Source organism: Bufo gargarizans, chromosome 5 (assembly GCF_014858855.1).
Source record: "Bufo gargarizans isolate SCDJY-AF-19 chromosome 5, ASM1485885v1, whole genome shotgun sequence".
Lineage (NCBI taxonomy): Eukaryota > Metazoa > Chordata > Amphibia > Anura > Bufonidae > Bufo > Bufo gargarizans.
In genome coordinates, this window is record NC_058084.1 from 302,375,912 (window position 1) to 302,398,108 (window position 22,197).

Consider the following 22,197-nt stretch of genomic DNA (forward strand, 5'->3'; position numbering starts at 1 on the left):
CATGGAGATGGCAACCTACTGCAAGGACCGAGATTGGTGTTGGCACTGATACCTTACCGACCAATTAAATGCTGCAGTCAGTAGCGATCACGGCATCATAGCAGTTAACAGACGGGAGCGCCCTCTCTTATCAGACCACTGAGATGCAATTGCAAGATCTCAATGTTTGCCATGTCAGCCAGAATCCAGGGTCTGGGAGGCTAGTGTTGGTGTAAAACTGACAGCAATACACAGCAAAAGATGACTATTGCAGTATATTGTACTAGCCATCAGACCACAGGATCTTCAAGTGGGACTTCTACAAAAAAAATTGGGGAATAAAAACTACACATAATTGATACTGCAGTGTCCATACCACTTAATCTATAAATGGCTCACGTTACTTCACGCAGTGAAAGCCATCTCAAAATTGTTTGGATAAACAAAAGTATTCCAAATTTATCACCACATAAAGTGACACGTCATATTTGAAAAATGAGGATTCAGCATTTGGTCCAAACTGACTTCTGTTGGAAAGGGTTAAAGATAGGTCACTTCTTTTAGTACATGCATTTCTTATAAAGTAACAATTCTGGATTATCTTTTCTTAGAACTCTACATTGTTTCATTCCTGTTAATCCCTCTAAAAATATAAGACTAAATTGATAACTATGTTACGCTGTCCCTACAGTACATGCTCACCTTGTCAGCTGGGTACAGGAGTACGGATGCCACTGGAGCCAAACTGAGCACTGTACAGGTCAGAGAACACCTTGTTGGAGGAGCAATTTTCTATGGGCGCTCCTGCCATGTGCTCACTCCGATAAAAGCCTGCATACCACACTGGTTTTAATAAAGTGCATGCAAAGGTTTATGTACACTTTAACTAGTAATAGACAGTCACAACGAATCACAGCAAGTGGTAGCACAACTTGTATACCATGGGGATCTCACATATACAAAGCTGGATAAGACGTAGTAGGACAAGCACACAATAATGTCTTGGGCTAGACAACACCATCATACAGTGTGGGACTCTTCATGGGCCGAAGGGGGATAGCTTTAATGCTCACTGCCTAGTGCCTATAGCCTGGGCAATGCAGGAGCGGTGCAGGAAGTGTGTTTGTGTTTCAGTCCTGGCCCCATACGCCTCTCCCTCCCATACCCAGTATGCAGGAGCCTCTGTGCTAATACACAGCAGGGCTGTTGGTGCAGATTTTGTTGCAAAGGTGATTCGTGGCAAAATTTGCTACTTTTTCAACGCCACACATGCCAGTTTAAAAAAAAAGAAGGGGGAGCCTGTTGTGGGTAGGGAAGAGAACGGTCATCAGGCCTGTCTAATTTATCATTTTATATGCCAGTTTCTGCCGAAGAAAATGACAAATCTATGCCAGCTCCCTTGCTTAATCTTTGTGTATGCCGGCAGATCATGCACCGAAGTTATGTAGAGGCCTTACTAGCGGTATTGTTTTTTTCTATATCATATTTATCATTATAATGTCAAACAATTCCTCACTGACTTAATATATGGATTCAATCAGTTTCTGCTTAAAATGTTATGGATGCTGCAAGTCTGTGACAAATATTGTGACCAGAAGAAAGCAAAAGACCAACCTTTTTTTCCATAGGTTACAGAACCCTCAGAGGAGCTTTACATCAGCCATGGAATTGCATGCTATATTAGATGCTTTCCTAATGAGTATTGACAGGAGGACATCAGATCTCATATCTGCATTTTATACCGCTATAGTGAACACTGTACAGACGTAATAGAGAATTTACTAAAGATTAGCCATATTTGCTGCAAAAAACATGCACAACTGACTACCATGCTTTATTCTGAGGATAATTCCACAGGATCTGTTTTTTCCTTTCTGGGAAAGAAGGGGTTACATTTTTCAGTTACTTTAGAATAAATAATAGCTCTTCAGCAATCAATAAGCAGAATCCCTTCTATTGTTCAGAAGAAGAGTTGTTTGTTTTTTTTTAACTTTAATTCTTACACAAAAAATAATCAATAGAATTAAGACATTCAAGACATTATTTAAAAAGGCATAAAAGTCACTAAAATGTTAATATATATAAAAAAAGAAACAGCAACTTAAAAAAATACTTCAGTTCACGATTTTCTTTCCCATTTAGCTGGGCACAGCACGAGATGTCTGTAAACACTTGCAAACAGGCAGGAGGATGCTGCATGGCAGCTGCCCCTAGTGAGTTTGAATGGGTATTATAAGAATGGCAGGCTTTATTTTCTCACGTCCTCTGTGTTGTCTTGTTGCTCCCTCTCCAACCTCATTTCTTTCAATTCCTGCCTGTACTTCCGTTCAATAAAACGCTTCTGATGAGCCATCTGGGGGAAGTTATCTGGGGAAGGAAGAAGAATGACATCACCTATGCTATGTCTGTTAGACATTACGCCGCTCTATCTACAAAAGCAGGACCAGGGCACACGCTCAAAAACAGACAGAGCGTAAGAAATAAGGATGTGCCTGTACTGTAAGCGTACAGATGTAAGAGAATTTGTCATCAGGCACAGCTCAAGGTTTACATAGGACTTCATGATGCACAATAAAGACTTTGTTGTAAACTTTGTAAAATAAAAAAGTACTACCTTTCTGTAAAAAGCTGTACATTTAAGGCCCCCTACTGGAGAAGAGTGGATAACGGCTACATTATATATATATATATATATATATATATATATTATATATACATATATACACACACACACACACACACACACATATACATACACCCTATTTTTCGCCATTTCCTCCCCCAAAGTGCGCCTTATGGGACGATTAAGGAAGCGCTCATTAGTACCGGAGGACCAGGAAGCGGTGAAGGCTATGTACTCACCGCTTCCTGGTCCATGGCTGTGCAGTGGCTGCGCACAGCGTGAGGGCGCTCTGTGACCTCATGCTGTGCACGCCAATTCACCTCACAGCTGACAGCAGGAGGAAGAAGATTGTGGGTGGTGAGGAGCAGCAGCGTCCAGGAGCAGGAGAGGCAAGTGTTTTTTATTTGATAAAATATGAGGTTGCTGGGGGCTGAGCCGAGGCAATGGGGGTGATGAGAGGCATAAGGACTGATAATGAGGGCTTATGAGAGGCATAATGGCTGATAATGGGGGTTGATGAGAGGCATAAGGATAGATATGGGGGCTGATGAGAGGCATTGGGGGCTGATATCAGGGGTGATGAGAGGCATGGGGGGCTGATATCAGGGGTGATGAGAGGCATAAGGGATGATATGGGGGCTGATGAGAAGCATGTGGCTCTTATCTGAGGTCTGATTGGGGGTCATTTACATTGAGGTCTAAGTTGAGGCCTAATTGGGCATTTGATCTGAGGTCTTATGAACATTGGGGGTCTGACTGGGGCTGTTAGCTGAGGTCTGATTAACATTGAGGGTCTGATTGTTGGTCTGACCTGAGGTGTAATCAAAAATATTTTTTTCTTATTGTCCTTAGGCGAGTCTTCTAGGGCAAAAAATACGGGGTATACATATATATATATATATATATATATATACATATACACACACACGCATACAGCTTCAAATCCTCTGCATAGTACAGTTAAAACATTAAAAGACAACACTCTGCCTGCAGCTAACAGTAAAGGCAGTTTAGAAGATTCTTGCATACTACTAAGATCCCTCTAATGTGTATGTATTGCCAATGGGTGGATGGGGAAAGAACAGTTGCCAGACACTTCTGGCTGTGGCTTAACATCGGGGAGGACAAAAGGATTGGGCAAAAAAATTCTCTCTTTTCCCCATCTGTCGGGAGAGAGTTGGAAGCTCTCCATACATATTAGATTGTCAGTTGAACCTGCCGTTCTCGGCTGGTAATACTCTAAAGGCCCCCCACACTCATTAATGTACAGATGTAGCAGGGTTAACACTCAAACTCTTAACTCAAATTTCTTAACTCATCCTGTTATCTTGAAACAAAAGCCATTGAAAAGCAATTGAAGGTGTTTGCTTAACGCATTTAGTTTAGATAACACATCTCAAAGCATGAGTGTTAACATCTGTATGGCCATATGTATCAGATTTGCTGCGCAATATATCTGCAGCAAATCTGCCAAGTGCAGCAGGGAAATTTGCAGTTGAAAATTTTAAAAACTTGTGATTTTGCTGCTGATCGTTCAACGGAGAAAAAATAAAATAAAAGGTAGAATGCACTGGTGCTAAAACTAGTATGATGAATACAAGGAAGCAGCAGAGTGAGGGAACCAGACCACCCACTGTCCTCTATAAAAACAGCTAGTAATGATTACATGTATTTCCACACTGTGCTTAACTAATAACTTGAAACCATATACTGCCTATCAAACTGGGACGTTTGGATTAAAAGGACAGTTCCTCGGGTTTCTTCACATTGAGCAATGAACTACGTCCTGGATAATGGTAAATCCTAAGGTATAATTTCTGAGGTATGGTGTCGTCCTCCTCATGGAGGACGACGCTATAACCACGAAACTTGTTGGAACAAGAACACCACACCACTGCTATCTCAAGTGTAGTCACTTCTGGTAAACGTGTTTAATCCTTGGATTCTCCCATCCTTGAGTTGAGCTGCTGTCCGCGGCTCCTCTCCTTATTTCCTGACAGTCATCTGTGGACTGGTGTGGTTTGTGACACACTAAATGCTTGCTGGAAGCATTCTAGGACTGGTCACATCCCTCAGCATGAAGAAACCCCAGGAACGGTCCTTCAATCCAAATGCTCCAGTTCAATAGGCAGTATACAATTTCAAGCTATCCCTTAAAGGGGTCCTGCAGTTTTTTTAAACTGATGATCTATCCTCTGGATAGAGCATCAGCATCGGATCGGTGGGGGTCCGACACCCGGGACCCCTGCCGATCAGCTGTTTGAGAAGGCAGCAGCGCTGGCAGTAGCGCCGCGGCCTTCTTGCTGTTTACCGCAGGCCCAGTGATGTCACTACTAGTATCACTGGCCTGGGCAGGGCTAAGCTCTGTTGACTTGAATGGAGCTTAGCCCCGCCCAGGCTAGTGATACTAGTCGTTACGTCACTGGGCCTGCGGTAAACAGCAAGAAGGCTGCGGCGCTACTGCCAGCGCCGCTACATTCTCAAACAGCTGATCGGCAGGGGTCCTGGGTGTCGGACCTCCATCAATCAGATGCTGATGCTCTATCCAGAGGATAGATCATGAGTTTAAAAAAAACTGCAGAACCCCTTTAAGCACTGTGTGTAAATCCATTTAATCATTACTAGATTTAAAAGTGTGTGTATATATATATATATATATATATATATATATATATATATATATATATATATACATACATATATATACACACACATTTATACACACAGTACAGACCAAAGGTTTGGACACCTTCTCATTCAAACAGTTTTCTTTATTTTCATGACTATGAAAATTGTAGATTCACACTGAAGGCGTCAAAACTATGAATTAACACATGTGGAATTATATACATAAAAAAAGTGTGAAACAACTGAAAATATGTCATATTCTAGGTTCTTCAAAGTAGCCACCTTTTGCTTTGATTACTGCTTTGCACACTCTTGGCATTCTCTTGATGAGCTTCAAGCGGTAGTCATCTGAAATGGTTTTCACTTCACAGGTGTGCCCTGTCAGGTTTAATAAGTGGGATTTCTTGCCTTATAAATGGGGTTGGGACCATCAGTTGCTTTGTGGAGAAGTCAGGTGGATACACAGCGGATAGTCCTACTGAGTAGACTGTTAGAATTTGTATTATGGCAAGAAAAAAGCAGCTAATTAAAGAAAAACGAGTGGCCATCATTACTTTAAGAAATGACGGTCAGTCAGTCCGGAAAATTGGGAAAACTTTGAAAGTGTCCCCAAGTGCAGTCACAAAAACCATCAAGCGCTACAAAGAAACTGGCTCACATGCGGACCGCTCCAGGAAAGGAAGACCAAGAGTCATCTCTGCTGCGGAGGATAAGTTCATCCGAGTCACCAGCCTCAGAAATCGCAGGTTAACAGCAGCTCAGATTAGAGACCAGGTCAATGCCACACAGAGTTCTAGCAGCAGACACATCTCTAGAACAACTGTTAAGATGAGACTGTGTGAATCAGGCCTTCATGTTAGAATATCTGCTAGGAAACCACTGCTAAGGAGAGGCAACAAGCAGAAGAGACTTGTTTGGACTAAAGAACACAAGGAATGGACATTAGACCAGTGGAAATCTGTGCTTTGGTCTGATGAGTCCAAATTTGAGATCTTTGGTTCCAACCACTGTGTCTTTGTGCGATGCAGAAAAGGTGAACGTATGGCCAACAAGTGCTAAGCATCTCTGGGAACTCCTTCAAGACTGTTGGAAGACCATTTCAGGTGACTACCTCTTGAAGCTCATCAAGAGAATGCCAAGAGTGTGCAAAGCAGTAATCAAAGCAAAAGGTGGCTACTTTGAAGAACCTAGAATATGACATATTTTCAGTTGTTTCACACTTTTTTGATCAGTATATAATTCCACATGTGTTAATTCATAGTTTTGATGCCTTCAGTGTGAATCTACAATTTTCATAGTCATGAAAATAAAGAAAACTCTTTGAATGAGAAGGTGTGTCCATACTTTTGGTCTGTACTGTATATACACACACAAACATGGACCAATCCCTTGGTGCTCCATGGTCACATTTCCACTGTCCCCAGCCTTCAGAGAGGACATTGACCTAATGACCGCTGCAACCTTTGGTTGTTTGGAGTTGTTTTTGAATTCCCTATTGAATACAATGGGAAAACCGAGACAGAAACTGTCATGCTGCAAATTAAAAATTCCACGAAGCAGGTCAATTTCCATCCCTAAATTTTCCACAGCACTTGGATTTATTAAATTTCCACTGTGGTTTTCCATGCGCAAATATGTATAGAAAGTCGGCAGCATATCTGGTACATGTGGATGTACCCAAAACTCTATGTTAGGTATTTGGAGCTCAGTACAAAAATAAAGGAACTCCAACAAACTGTAGATATACAGTAGTGAATGAGTTTTCTCACTTCAGCAAATGGCATTTAACATGTAGAGAAAGTTAATACAAGACACTTACTAATGTATTGTGATTGTCCATATTGCTTCCTTTGCTGGCTTGATTAAATTTTCCATCACATTATACACTGCTCGTTTCCAAGGGTTACGACCACCACTGCAGTGGTGGCCGGGACAGAAGCTGTTGCGCTTGCATGCGTGCTCTGAGAGAGGTGTGAAAGCACGACCACCGCTGGACAGTCACAATACATTAGTATGTGCCTTGTGTTAAATTTGTCTACAGTTGTGGCCAAAAGTTTTGAGAATGACACAAATATTAGTTTTCACAAAGTTTGCTGCTAAACTGCTTTTAGATCTTTGTTTCAGTTGTTTCTGTGATGTAGTGAAATATAATTACACGCACTTCATACGTTTCAAAGGCTTTTATCGACAATTACATAACATTTATGCAAAGAGTCAGTATTTGCAGTGTTGGCCCTTCTTTTTCAGGGCCTCTGCAATTCGACTGGGCATGCTCTCAATCAACTTCTGGGCCAATTCCTGACTGATAGCAACCCATTCTTTCATAATCACTTCTTGGAGTTTGTCAGAATTAGTGGGTTTTTGTTTGTCCACCCGCCTCTTGAGGATTGACCACTAGTTCTCAGTGTGATTAAGATCTGGGGAGTGTTCCCAGACCATGGACCCAAAATGTCAAAGTTTTGGTCCCTGAGCCACTTAGTTATCACTTTTGCCTTATGGCATGGTGCTCCATCGTGCTAGAAAATGCATTGTTCGTCACCAAACTGTTGTTGGATTGTTGGAAGAAGTTGCTGTTGGAGGGTGTTTTGGTACCATTCTTTATTCATGGCTGCGTTTTTGATCAAAATTGTGAGTGAGCCCACTCCCTTGGATGAGAAGCAACCCCACACATGAATGGTCTCAGGATGCTTTACTGTTGGCATGACACAGGACTGATGATAGCGCTCACCTTTTCTTCTCCGGACAAGCCTTTTTCCTGATTCCCCAAACAATCGGAAAGAGGCTTCATCGGAGAATATGACTTTGCCCCAGTCCTCAGCAGTCCATTCACCATATTTTCTGCAGAAGCTCAATCTGTCCCTGGTGTTTTTTTTGGAGAGAAGGGGCTTCTTTGCTGCCTTTCTTGACACCAGGCCATCTTCCAAAAGTCTTCGCCTCACTGTGCATGCAGATGCGCTCACACCTGCCTGCTGCCATTCCTGAGCAAGCTCTGCACTGGTGGCACTCCGATCCCACAGCTGAATCCTCTTTAGGAGACGATCCTGGCACTTGCTGGACTTTCTTGGACGCCTTCTTAACAAGAATTGAACCTCTTTCCTTGAAGTTCTTGATGATCCTATGAATTGTTGATTGAGGTGCAATCTTAGTGCCACAATATCCTTGCCTGCGAAGCCATTTTTATGCATGGCTGCACACGTTTCATTGCAGGTCACCATGGTTAACAATGGAAGAACAATGATTCCAAGCATCACCCTCCTTTTAACAGGTCAAGTCTGCCATTTTAACCCAATCAGCCTGACATAATGATCTCCCGCCTTGTGCTCGTCAACATTCTCACCTGAGTTAACAAGACGATTACTGAAATGATCTCAGCAGGTCCTTTAATGACAGCAATGAAATGCAGTGGGTTTTTTGGGGGATTAAGTTAATTTTCATGGCAAAGAAGGACTATGCAATTCATCTGATCACTCTTCATAACATTCTGGATTATATGCAAATTGCTATTATAAAAACTTAAGCAGCAACTTTTCCAATTTCCAATATTTATGTAATTCTCAAAACTTTTGGCCACGACTGTACATGATAAATGCCATTTGCGGGAGACAACCCCTTTAAGAAATGACCAAATGTTGGACCTAAAGACATTATTATGATAAAAGGCAGACATTGGCTTTAAACCATGTGATGTGCGCATTATTATAAGCCTCTCTGTAAAATCAAGGGACAAAAGAAACTCACATTTTTCCAAGGCGTCCATGGCAGCCCCCATCTCAGCCTGCTGAATACTGCAAGATGTAAAAAAAAAAAAAGAAAAACCTCCAATTAACCTAATTACCACCATCAGCTTTAACTGAGCTCTTAAATCCTTTTAAGTGGCAATAAGACATGAAAATGAGAAAGAGATACATAATTTTTCTTGAGGGTCTTTTAAAAAAAAACTTTCCACATTAAAACGATAGTTCTGTGATTGCTTTCTGCTTCCGACATATTAGCAAACCATCAGCTTCTTTGCTACAGCCCTTAATGTATATTTTTGTTGTTTTTACTATGTGTAGTCTCAGCCCACAAGCATGGAGATTTTGTTAATTGTTTTGTGTCTGAATAGCTTTAACGTGTCCCCATGCGCCAACGAGCTTCGCTGTCCTAATGAAATACTTTGCAGAGAAGAGAAGGCATGTGAAGCCTCCAATCTTTTCTTCATGAGGAGGCTGCACACAATTACCCGCTCTTTACTCCCCTTCTGATTAATGACAGTCAGCTAACAAAATCTACATTAAAAAAAAAAATCATCAACAGGCGAACTGGAAGAAGAAAACCCACACAGAATAATTATTAATGGCTTCTCACTGGAAGGCTGGGTAAATAATATAATAACATTCCTTCTGGATGGGTAGAACAAATGTGAAACAGAATTTAGTCACAGATCGGTAACAATAGGAGCTGTCAAAGAGCACAAGAAAGGGGGATGCAACATGGATTTTCTGTCAACCTTTCCCTCAAAGATGTCATGCCGCTGCAGAAATGTATATGGCTTTGTTCATATGTATGTAATGGGCTGACAATACGCCTATGATTTAGCTAATTACAGCTGACATTACAAGCAAGGGGTACGTTATTGTGCTCGTCATATGTAACCAAGCATACTAACTCAATACTGGTCTCAGCCTTGCTGTAAAGACCGGACAGGACCATCGACGGAAGAAAATGTGTGTGACGTGCATTGCTAGAAAGCCTTTTAGTCATTTCTACTAATCAATGTAAAGAGAAAGCGTTTCCGTTACCTCGGCCCTTTACCGCAGCCAATGCGTTCGCCTTTGAAATACACAGCAACGGTGTACGTCCTTGCGTGAGAAGGTCCAACAGTTTGAAGAGTCCTAAAGTGAAAAGATCTCATTGTGAGCACACTTTCATAAAGTCAGACCCTGCTGAACGAGATGGAATTGTGAATTTCATACAGTTTTTGTGTTTATTACATAGGACTGCAGCACAGTAATAGGCTTTACATGCAAAAATCCAAGACATACACTTTGTAGATCTGGATGACAACACTTGTGTTTAGCGGTAGAAGAAATTAGCACGGGAACGCAATGAAATATAGTGCCAAGCTTATTGTCGTAACAGACACTAACCAGATATATTGTGAAGCACTGCAGAATATGTTGGTGCCATATAGAGTACTATTGCTTTTATTAGAATACTAGTCAAGTATGGATCTTCCACCACATCTGATAATCAGTAGGGGCAGTGCCAGATTTGGATGCCTTGGGCCCACCAGTAAAATGCATTCTGGGGGCCCACTGTACAGCTACATGCAAATGTGCTCACATAGGCAGCAGCAAGATGCTCAAGATGACTGAATATGGGAGCCCCTGAAGCAACTTTGAGAAGGCATGAACTGATGCCTCTACACCTACATCAGCCATCTGATGCATGAACAGAATAAGTTGGGTAGTTTGTTAAATCATTTACCCAGTATGTATATGAACATAGGCTGCTTAAGATACTGTATGTAGTGCAATTAATCTATTGTGAGATGTATCACTTGTGCAGGCAGTGGGGGACTGGGTGCCCACCCATGCTCAGAGGGCCACCGGTGGATTAGAGTTGGGCTAGTACAAGCCCGAGTGGGAAAAACTCTTCTGACAACAGAAACCCAAACTGAAACTACATTTTCAAGCTTACACGCTCCAATTATTTAGTGGAGAATGTGACCAAGGATTCTCTAACAGAACTCAGCACCTCTCCATGAGCTTGTACAGTGCGCTCTCCTTTGCTGGTGGGGGTCGTTCTGGAGATAGAGGAGAGTCTCATAGGTAGGACCCACACCTATCTGACATTGATCGCATATCCTGAGCTGGAAGGAAAGAGTTCGGTACAACATGTATTGGGCAGTGCCACGGTACTGCAGCTCAGCTCCTATTCAGGTGAATGGGAATTGAGCTGCAGTAAGCTGGCGCTGGAAAATACATGGTGTATGGAGCAGTCTGTGTCCGCTCTGTACATTGTATAGTTTCCAATACAGTGGCTACCCAAGAATGCTAAATCAGTGGGGATGCTGGGTGTCAGATCAGTAAGTGTTTGAAATTCATTCAAGCACAAGGAGAACATACAACTCCATGGAAATGTTACTCTTGGTCAGATTTGAACTCCGGAACCAAGTGCTGCAGTAATAGTGCCAAAAACTCAGCGACTATGCTAAGCCACCAACACAAACCGATTGTTAAAACAAGGAGGCGCTATGGGATGAGATCGCTCCAAAGTCTATGAGCCCCTATTGAGCTAGAGAGGAGATACAGTGCTCATCCGAGTACTTCTGGTACAGTGATCAGTGGAGGCTCAGCATCTTGACCTCCAAAAGATCAAAACTTTTGACATGTCATTATGACATTTCAAACATGTTTTGAAAGGACAGGTATGGTAGAAAGACATTGTGAACAAAAGGAGTCTGATATTCCTCTTGTACATATTAAAAGACAATGCAAGTGCAATAGAAGATTCTTCCCTATGGGGTGTAACCCGGCACTCACTTGTACAGGGGGATGTCTGGTTCCTTCCCTTCAGTTCTCAAGGTCAGACAACACTGCTGAAGCTGTGACTTTGGATCATTCCAGTCTTGATTTAAAATGAACTCCTGCAGAACAGAAGAGAATGGAAGACTCGTTCAGGTCTCAATAGTGCTATTCAATGGTACTTCAAATATTTCAGCAATTACAGGATGAGTTTGAGCTACAGAATCAACATTTTTTCAAAAACATGCAGCTATGACATGCAATAAAAGCTCAGGAACAAACATTGTCACTAGATATAAGGACACATATAGCGGAAACCATGGCGACTTTAGGGACAGGTAAAGGAACTATGTCTAGACTATATGCTTTTAATGATGCTTTTAGAACAGCTGCACAATTTTCCAATACATGTCTGGAAAAAATGGGAATGGGATCTTGGCCCTATTACCGAGGAGCAATGGGTTGGTTGAGGTATTACAAAATCCCTAATCTGCCCCCCCCCGGGAAGTCCCCACCATTTCTACATATGATTGGGGTTCATGTTGCTCTAGATGTTGTATAAAAGAGGCCAACTTCATATATATGAATCTGGAGATGTGGGAAACTGGATGTATACTGGAAGGGGATTATAGATATAATTAACATATTCCACTAACTTTATCATGTACCTCAGACTAGGTTTTTTAGGCATATTTGAAGATGATTACATGGACTATTACACATTCCTGGTTATACAGAGATTACTACTGCAGTGAGATGGATACAATCATCTCCCCCAACTGTTCAGAATGCATTCTTTGGATGAATACCGCTATTCAATTAGAAAAAGAGGTGCACATAAAAAGTACTGGTAATTTCAGTTTGAATTGATTTGGGGGCGCTGGCTAAATGTATTTTGGTGTATGGAAATAGGAGGTAGATAACTACACATCACTTTCAGTATAAAAAAAGTTACTATTTTATTTTTTTAGCAATGAAAGTATCTACATGTTGGGGATAGGAGGAAGGGGGGAATGAATGGGGGAGGTGAGTGGAAGAACAGAGGGACAGTAATATTAATATTTGATGCTAAGGTTGGAATTTCTAAATGAATGACCTATGTGTATGGGATGTAAAGCATATTAGAGTGGGTAACATTGAGGTCAAGGAAGCCTTCATGGTTACAGTATAAACTAATTGTTTTGATTTTGCGTGTCTACGTGGAAGAAAACGTTAATAAAGATCTATCTTATATATAAAAAAAATAAATAGCGCTTGATGGACTCTTACAAAAGAAGAGAAGAGACAGTAGGAAACACTTGGTCAAATGTATGGGAACAATAATCTTTTGTTATTTAGTCCTGCCGAAGCCAAGATAGCATCAATCACCGGCAGTATACTACAACTCCCTTCCAAACAAGTTTTGATTAATTTGCTTTGTCAAACTGTTCCTAGCTGCCAATGATTGAGTATTCCATGTGTCTACTACACGAGTGCCTTACTCACTCTGTGATGCCCCCTGAGCCGGCTATCTTTTCTGAAAAGCGATTTCCTGGTTACTTATTGACACCCCAAGGGTATTTGTAAGAGGTTATCTTTTTGCCTTGCCAATCCATGCACACTGAGCATATCGAAAGCATAAATCAACTTGTAAGGTTATGTCCATAACCCGTTACCAGTGCTGAGGCTTAACCCTTTCACAAGCATCAGAGACGACAAATGACTATCCCTTCTATTGTAGATAAGCAAGAGTAAGCAGCTATTACTGGCGTAAATGTCATTTACCTTGAGTCTTGGGAAGAAGCATACATTCATAAATGTGTGGACGTATTCCAAGTCCTTGTCGATATAAAGTGCAGCAATAAAAGCTATAGGTAAAACACATAGGTTAATAAGGAGCACACTTTATCAGATAGCTATAAAAAAACAATCCTGATATAAAAGTAACATTGGGCACATTCTATCAGGGTGGACGTTGGGGCACTGAGTGGTTATAGATGCTTGAGCCTTAAAAGCGAATGTGATGCAGTTAAGAGAACGGAGCAAGTCGATGAATGGGAAAATGGAACCACTTATACTTTTCTGACAAAGAAATGGATTGTAATATTAAATATTTATACCAGAGTCACCAACGCACTTCTAGTCCAAAAAATGCGTAACTGCTCATTACACAGCACGGTCTAATTCTTTTCATACCATTTGCTTCCACTTCACATGGCGACAGGAGAACACTCTGCTACGTGAACAAACAGAGCTGTTCTGCTAATAGTTACATGGAAGAGTAGAGGTTTTAGCTCTATACTTTAAATGTGCCGTGAGACATGAACATATGGTCCTTAATATATAGCCAGCTGCATGTGCCTTCAGTTTAGGTCAACACGCAGCCCCCCAACAAAGTGGAGCAGGAACCTGGACTTTGAGTTAATTTTCCACCGTTCTATAAGAATATTACATTAGCTTCAAATAAATCTGCTCCACATGGCCGCAACAATCCCCCAACCCTAAATATTGTCAAGGCACTACGGCTGAAACTACCGGTAATCTATAAAATAATTAGCTACACAGGGCCAAGGAAATAGACATATAAAACTACATTAGAGATGCATTACACGGATTGTCCTGAAACCATTTGATGGAATGTACTGGACTTGATCAAATATTAATAATATATGGAGCCTCTGTGTTTCTAAATGCGGGAAGCGCAACAACCCAATTTCTAGAAAGCATGTGGCCCATTTGTGAGGGTTTAAATTAGATTTGGAAAATGGACAGTGCACCTCCAGAACTTTAACATGCTCAAAATCCAGGAAGCGGTAGTGCGGCTTGGCTCCCAGCTGTTATCTAGCTTATTTAACCAAATCAAATCTCTATCTGGTAGAAAGGAGGTGAAGTCATTACAAAAGCAGGCTCTGAACACAATTTGGTTTATGGCGTAAAATAAATTATGCCTGTTGCTTTGTTGTATTTTGCCGTTCTTATATATTTCCATGTCATTTTTATTGCATTTTGCTATTATTTATACAATATTATAAAATTACTACAGATACATTTTAGAGTGTAAAGAAAAAACACAATACAGTTCTGTTAAAAACACTTCTGCTATTTATTACCACGTGCAAAAAGCCTCTACTAAAAGGGTTTCCATAATGAAATATATATATAAAAAAAAATTATCTGCCTAGATTACCCCATCAGAAAACATGAAGCCATAAAAATATCCTGCCAGGATGCAGTGAAGGAAAGTGCCGACATACAAAGCAGATGTACAGTATGTGCCAAACATATGTAGTGTTATGGAACAGGAGAATCCCTTTAAGAATTCAGGTACAGTATGACAGACTAGATGGATATAAACACGCGCGCACTTTTTTACCATTACATAACCATGAGTAATTCTTCCCTGACAGTATGACAATATTGTAATCATCCATTTCTTTTTCACATTTATACAGGCACTAGGTAAAGTAAACAGGCTGAGATAAAGGGTCCATAATTACAGGAGCGATCTAAAGATCTAATCTTGTGCTGCAGTACAAATTTATTTGTTTGCTGCAATATTTATGCAGAACTGCTGTATTTTATACCAATTTCATAACACAAACTGCAATATCACTGCAAATTGTGAATAGACCCTTAGGCCTGGTTCAGATGGTTATTATAATTTATGCCTGAGAAATGGTGCATGCAAGCGGGTCTGTGTGCTATGCGGGTGCAGGCCTAATAGCAGACGGATAGAAATAACTGCTATCTGAATCAGGTATTATTAATTTGAACAATCAAAGAATTAGCTTCCTAGATCCTTGTTCATGTGATATGGAAACTTTGAGATTCTACGGTTAACAACAGTTAAAAATACATTTTGAATAACACTTTGTAATATTAGGTAGGTTTTCGCCTCAGGTTATGCTTACAAATGTTTTATATGGTAATAAGAGATAGACAAAGTCATACAGTAGATCATAGATGCATGGCCTGTGGCCCAGAAACCACATGCAGCCTGTGATGCCCATTTTGTGCAACCTTCAAACATCTGGTTGTGAACATGCTTGTCTCTTGTTGCTGGTGGCTTTTCTATGTCAGTGAGAGCACAAATGGTGCACTGAGTGGTCATCTCTGGGACCCTCAATGCAGTAGAATGTGAGTCTCCTGACATTCAATAACCATGCACGACTGCAGCCATCTTCATGGTAGTTTTAAAGGGGTTCTGCAGTTTTTTTAAACTGATGATCTATCCTCTGGATAGATCATCAGCCTCTGATCGGCGGGGGTCCGACACCCGGAACCCCTGCCGATCAGCTGTTTGAGAAGGCAGCGGCGCTCCAGCTTACACTTGAATGGAGCTTAGCCCCGCCCAGGCAAGTTGTTGACTAGTCGTGACGTCGTGGGCGTCACTGGGCCAGCGCTAAACAGTGAGAAGGCCGTGCGCTGCTGGAGCGCCGCTGCCTTCTCAAACAGCTGATCGGCGGGGGTCCCGGCTGACCGCTGATCAGATGCTGATGATCTATCCAGAGGATAGATCATCAGTTTAAACAAACTGCAGAACCCCTTTAAGTTCTGAAACTGTCACGAGTGTGTCACGACCTATCGTGGACCCTGTGGTCAGAAGGTCGCAGCGGGTGGCTGCTCGCCTGATTTTAAGGGATCGCCATGACCTAGTTGTGGGAATGGATTCCGGTCCAGGTTTTTTCTGTTTTGGTTTACTATCCTTTTTGTCCTTTCAAGGTTTCGGTAGTTTTCATTTCAGCCGTTCTTTGTCTGCCACTCCCAGCCACTATTTAGTCTCTCTTCCTACTTCCCTTGTTGCCAGATATAGACCTTCCTTTCTGGGTATCTATTCTGACCTCAGGTGGCATTGCTGTGGAGCCTGCTGGAGCTGTTAAAACCAGTGCGGTTGGATCTCCGGTTCTCTCCAGTTTGTGTCCTATTGTCTGCTGTCTCCCATCAGGGATTATACGTGGAGTTTGTATTGTTTTCCACTCCCTGTTTTTACCCTAGGTGTCAGTGGTGAGGACTAGTGCTCCCACCGCCCTACTCACTACCTAGAGTTTATTTCAGGGTAAGCCAGGGACGAGGAACATGATTGGCGTACGGGTGAGCAACCTGTCTAGGGACGTCAGGGTAGCCAGGTGCCAGTGTTAGGAGAGTTAGGATTCGCCACTCCTCCCTCTCCCTTGTGTTAGGGCACCCGATCTCCCTTTCCTCTGCACCACACGTCTGGTACCTGCCTTACCAGACGTGATAGAAACCATTGAACATTTCTGCCATTTCAGCAACTCACATATACTACAATGGAGAGAGCTGCATGCATGGTCTCTTCCTTGCTCGAGTGTGACAGGGGGAGAAAGTGAGGAATCATCACCTTTCAGACATTTATAGCATTTAGTTTTGATGTCTTATAAATGTCTCTGATGGTAGTAGCCCTTTTATGTTTTATTGAGGCCCTTGGGCTTGGTTACATCTGGCAATGTGATCTTCAGAGCAGAAAAGGTTATGCATCCCTCACTGTCTGTGCCCTTAGTTCAGTAACAATTCTGGCTTCAGCTTAATATCAACAAAAACAGACTGATTTATCGGAACCGAAGTTTGAGGTTGTCTGGCAATGTATCACTAGCAACCAGAATCAGACCTAACGAAGCCATTTACCCCTAGATATTATGGTTCATGTTCTAGATCTGTAGTATTCTATTGTATTTACTTACATTCAAGCAGGTCAGCCAAAGTCTTGGTCCTGAGGGCCACAGGTCTCTTTGTTTTATCATTAGCAATGGCAAACTCCTGCATACCCAGCTCTTCTGCTACCTTGGCCTGAGTCCTGTTGTTCACCAGTGAACTACGCAGCAGCTGCAAGATACAAAGAGAAGATAATGAGGGGACATAAAAACACAGCAACGCAATCCAAAATCCTGACATCGTAAAAAATGAGACCGCTTAAGATCAGCTTTTAGTGTTCTTTAGAGTAGGTATGTGTCTTCATAACTCAAGCAAATTCCCTAGTCCCAGCCAAAGCAAAACAAAAAGGAACTAACAAGCTTATCATGGGATTTTAAAATATTAGCATTTTCCCTTATTTATGAACACTTTCTGGCTTAAATTTTGCGTTGCTGACTGAAAACGTTTTCTCCGGCACAGATCTCTCATTAATTCTAAAGCCATTCCTTTATTAAATCTGCTCTTCTCAAACTGTCATTCTGAAGGTATTTTAGACAGATTAGGGCACCCAATGTTACATGAAAGATAAATGCTCATTGTGAATAATAAGAACTTTCTTTTACAGATCTTGGCAATGTCAGTCATGTTTGACAGGATTCGGTAATTATAGTTCAGTATAATGTTGCTTCAAGACCTCCAATGTGCCTAACTTGATCATCACGTGTACTTTATCTGTTTGTACAAAGTTCTTGCATTTGAATTAGAGCCACAGTAACAAAATCGGGAGATAAAAGTAACTCATTCTGGATATACTACAACAGTCATGTATTTCTGGGCAGGACATCTAAATATCCACAAAAAAATTCCAAAGAAGCCAAATATATGAAAAGCACTTCTATTTCAAAAACACTTCACAATAATAATAATAATAATGCAAAATCCACAGGTAAATAAAAACATTTTGTGTCATACTGGACTCACCAGAAGTCCATAGATTATTGTGCTGTAGCAGCTTCCATTTACCCACGCTGGCAGTTGCTTGGGCAGAAGGGCATTTTAGAGGTTTAGGCAAGAGGAGCGTAATCAATGCCCAGAAGTCTCAGCCCCCTTTTTTAAAGGGCATCTGTCATCAGCTTTGCTCCTATGAAACTGGCTGACCTGTTGCATGTGCGCTTGGCAGCTGAAGACTTCATTGTTGGTCCCATGTCCATATGTGCCCGCATTGCTGAGAAATATGTTTTAATATATGCAGCCCTCTTTCTTAAGTAAACATTTTGCTGTCTATGGATTTTTGGTGAACCCAGTATGACATGAAATTTTATATACCTATAGATTTGGCATTATTATTTTGAAGTGTGTTTTTGAAACAGAAGTTATTTTTTTTGCAATTTTTGTGGATTTGTGAAAGATGGATGGAGTGCAAAGTTCAACGGAAATTTGCAAGAAATGGAAATGTGGCGCTGTGAAGATTGATGGGGAAATCTAAACAGGCACTACTACAACCACTATTCTATGGGCACCGATATGTGACTAGCACAATTTATTGACCACACGTTCATGGGTAACATCAGGGTACAGTAGAGTATAAAGCAGTGATATTTGGCTGGCATATTGTGTATTATTAGGATTGGTACTACTGAATAGACATTAACAGCTAGCTCATTTACATACTACTCTATCCATTCATATTTGCATTGGTATGTCGATGGTATAAGGATATTGGCAATGTAGTTAGCATTAGGGCTCATGCACACAAACATATTTTCTTTCTATGTCTGTTCCGTTTTTTTGGTAGACTATGTGCAGAACCATTCCTTTCAACGGGTCCGCAAAAAAAACGGAAGTTGATCCGTGTGCATTCCGTTTCTGTATGTTGGTATTTTCGTTCCACAAAACAATAGAACATGTCCTATTGTCCATTTTTACGGACAAGGATAGGACTGTTCTATTAGGGGCCAGCTGTTCCGTTCCGGAAAATACGGAATGCATACGGATGTCATCCGTATTTTTTGCAGACCACAAAATACATAGGGTTGTGTGCATGAGCCCTTATTGTACAGAACTTAATGGACAACACATCTGATTGGACACTAGTGTCTAAAGGAAACTGGCTGTTATGGTCTTGCACAAATTCGGGGTAGCGCCAAGCTTTACCATCTGTTCTTATTGTATGCGTGGTTTAAGAGGTGACCAGCGTAGTAAGCAGTATTAAGCAGGCTAGGGTCAGTCATAGCCCCTCACTCTTCTGAAAGATACACCTTTAAGTGTAACGGTTTCATATTTTCACTCATAAATGAATAGCACAGGAGAGTATAAGACATTTTGTAACATATATCAGAAAAAGACACTTTCTTCTCCTTTTATCAGGCTCGCACACCACCCAAACTTTCAATTCACTGCTCAGATCTATCTCCAGTGAAGAGTATCTGCCTGCTCACTGAAGTCAGATTACATAGAAGTCTAGGGAAAGAGGAGGAGAAAAAGGGAGACAGAGGCAGAGAGACTGTGCTGACAGTGAGACGGCTGCTGGATTATTTGTGATTTACTGTCTTAACGGCTGGATGTGAATCTGAACTACTTAGTAATGGTCTCCATTAATACTGCTACTTTTATGCAGGTGCCATTGGATATAGAAACTTAAGAAGTGCTCCGTGTGTGTAACTGTAAATAGGTAAAACTAAGTAAAAGCACTGAATCCACTCATGAAATGTAGGATCCTGGCACAACTCAGTAAAGTGTTTTGGGGTGGCTGTATCACAACACTGCGGTTGCTTCCTTCTGGGTTTACCAAATGGTCCCAACATAGTTTTTTCTTTTTTGATGCTGGTTTACAACTTTGTGGTCATTTTTTTCATCGTTATCATTCTTGTTTATCTTTTTTTCTGTATTAATTAGGATTTATTTATTAAAGGGGTTCTCCGGGAATTAAGAAAATGAAAATACTTAAATATTTTTTTTTTTATCATAAATATATTCCCAAATACATTTCATTAATTATAATGGCTCGTTTTGTCAGGGGCAATAAAATGGCCGCCGTCCTAATCAAACAGCAGGACAAGTTACTTCGCAACACTGAGGTAAGGAGCTGCCTCATCCTCCTCTCTGCTCTACTTGTCAGGGATTATGATCCTGAATACAGCGGATGAGCTCTTCAGCTGAATCTCTGTAGGAATTAAGTGTATGTGGAGACATGAAGTACAGAGAGGACATACAGGATAGACTGTGGTAATGGAGACTGCATACATGTGCTGCTGCTCATCAGCCACATCCCCACCCTCCTCTCTGTACATCACATTAAACTTTATTCAGGATCATAAAACCTGACAAGTAGAGCAGAGAGGAGGATGAGGCAGCTCTTTACCTCAGTGTTCTGAAGTAACTTGTCCTGCTGTGTGACTAGGACAGGCTTTGTCTGTACTAATAGGATGGCAGCCATTTGATTACTCCTAATGTTTGTCCCCCCACACACAAAACAAACCATTATAACCAATGAAAGGTATTTGGGAATATATTTATATTAAAGCAATATTTAAGTATTTCCATTTTCTTGATTCCTGGAGAACCCCTTTAAGGACTGTCCAGTGGTTTTAATTCCATGCATTACCTATTTAAACTCTGTTGCTGCCATTTCGTGTGTATCTGAAGAAGGCAGACCACCTTTGAAACGCATCCTGCTGCATGCATTTTATCTTCCTAAACATTTTATTTATTTTCAGGTTTTAATAAACGCCAAGTTTTGCAAATCATCCAGACAGTGCCCCGTCAATCCTCCTTTCTTGTTGCTTTACATTACCCTGAACCAGTTCTACATAGAATTAGGGAGCAGATTACCCTGTTTAACCAAGTCCTGGTGTATGGGTAGACATGATCCCAGCTACTCTCTACCCAGACTGCAGAGGAAATACTCACTAGAAATGCCAGATATGTCATATAAAGGCTAAGTGTTATTCCCCATGTGCACACTCAGCAGTTTATTCTGAAAAATGACCTGACATGTGCTCCTCTCATGTCTGTTGTAGTAAATTGTGGTTACATCGACAGCCCGTGTTTGTCGCTGCTCTACTTCTTCTAATAGGACATTATTCATTGAACTCCTCTTATTCTAATTTTTGCCATCACCACCACTCCCCTCCTATCTTGGCTGTGTGTGCAGTTGCATGGCTGCTTCCAAAGGTTAGACTCTGCGCCTCCTCTGTCCTGTAGTAAGATTGTCTGCCGCACTGGTGCAATTGGATTGTGGCATCCACAGAGGGCAAACTCAGAGCCAAGATGAGACTTGACAAAGGTCATCTCGACCAAATCACTGTCAATTTATTCTGACAGAGCGTCTAATATTATGGAGTGGAAAACCTTATTGGTAAAGATTGAGGGGTTTGATGAATATGCTATATATATATATATAGTGGAGAGAGAGATGAAGATAACACATATTCCTTTTGGGGGAGCATCTATGCCGAGATAACCACGGGGGGGGGGGGGGGGGGGGGGAGAGGTGTAATCTAGCTTAGACAGACAATATGAGGCCTGAGTTAAATGTACTGTGGAGCTCAATATGTTATACAATTGGCTACACTGAATGTCTTAGTAAATTGTGTACTGTGGAACTCAGACTTTGTGTTGTTAAACCTATTTTTAATGTTGTATCATGAAAATAAAAATAAGTTATATATAAAAAAAAAAAAAAAAAATGTTACACTCTCATTGGCAACAACAATTTTGTTTTTTTAATGCTAGTATCTTCTGATCTATAATGCAGAAATTATTTGAAAAAAAAATCCAGGCGGCCTAAACCCAGCTCCCACGTTCAGCTTATGTGCACCTTAGTGCTGT

The 22,197-nt window shown here is 41.2% G+C and overlaps 1 protein-coding gene across 1 annotated transcript in view; it reads right to left on the reverse strand.

Annotated features, from left to right (window-relative positions):
• Positions 1–1,933: 1,933 nt before the first annotated feature.
• Positions 1,934–22,197, reverse strand: part of DROSHA (drosha ribonuclease III) — a 305,757-nt gene continuing 285,493 nt past the window's right edge. The window contains exons 27-32 of the mRNA XM_044293205.1: positions 17,418–17,559; positions 13,504–13,586; positions 11,758–11,861; positions 10,012–10,104; positions 8,969–9,015; positions 1,934–2,346 (exon numbers count right to left, since the gene is read on the reverse strand). Coding sequence (XP_044149140.1) covers positions 2,228–2,346; positions 8,969–9,015; positions 10,012–10,104; positions 11,758–11,861; positions 13,504–13,586; positions 17,418–17,559 — 588 coding nt within the window. The 3' untranslated portion in view covers positions 1,934–2,227. The remainder of the gene's footprint in view (positions 2,347–8,968; positions 9,016–10,011; positions 10,105–11,757; positions 11,862–13,503; positions 13,587–17,417; positions 17,560–22,197) is intronic.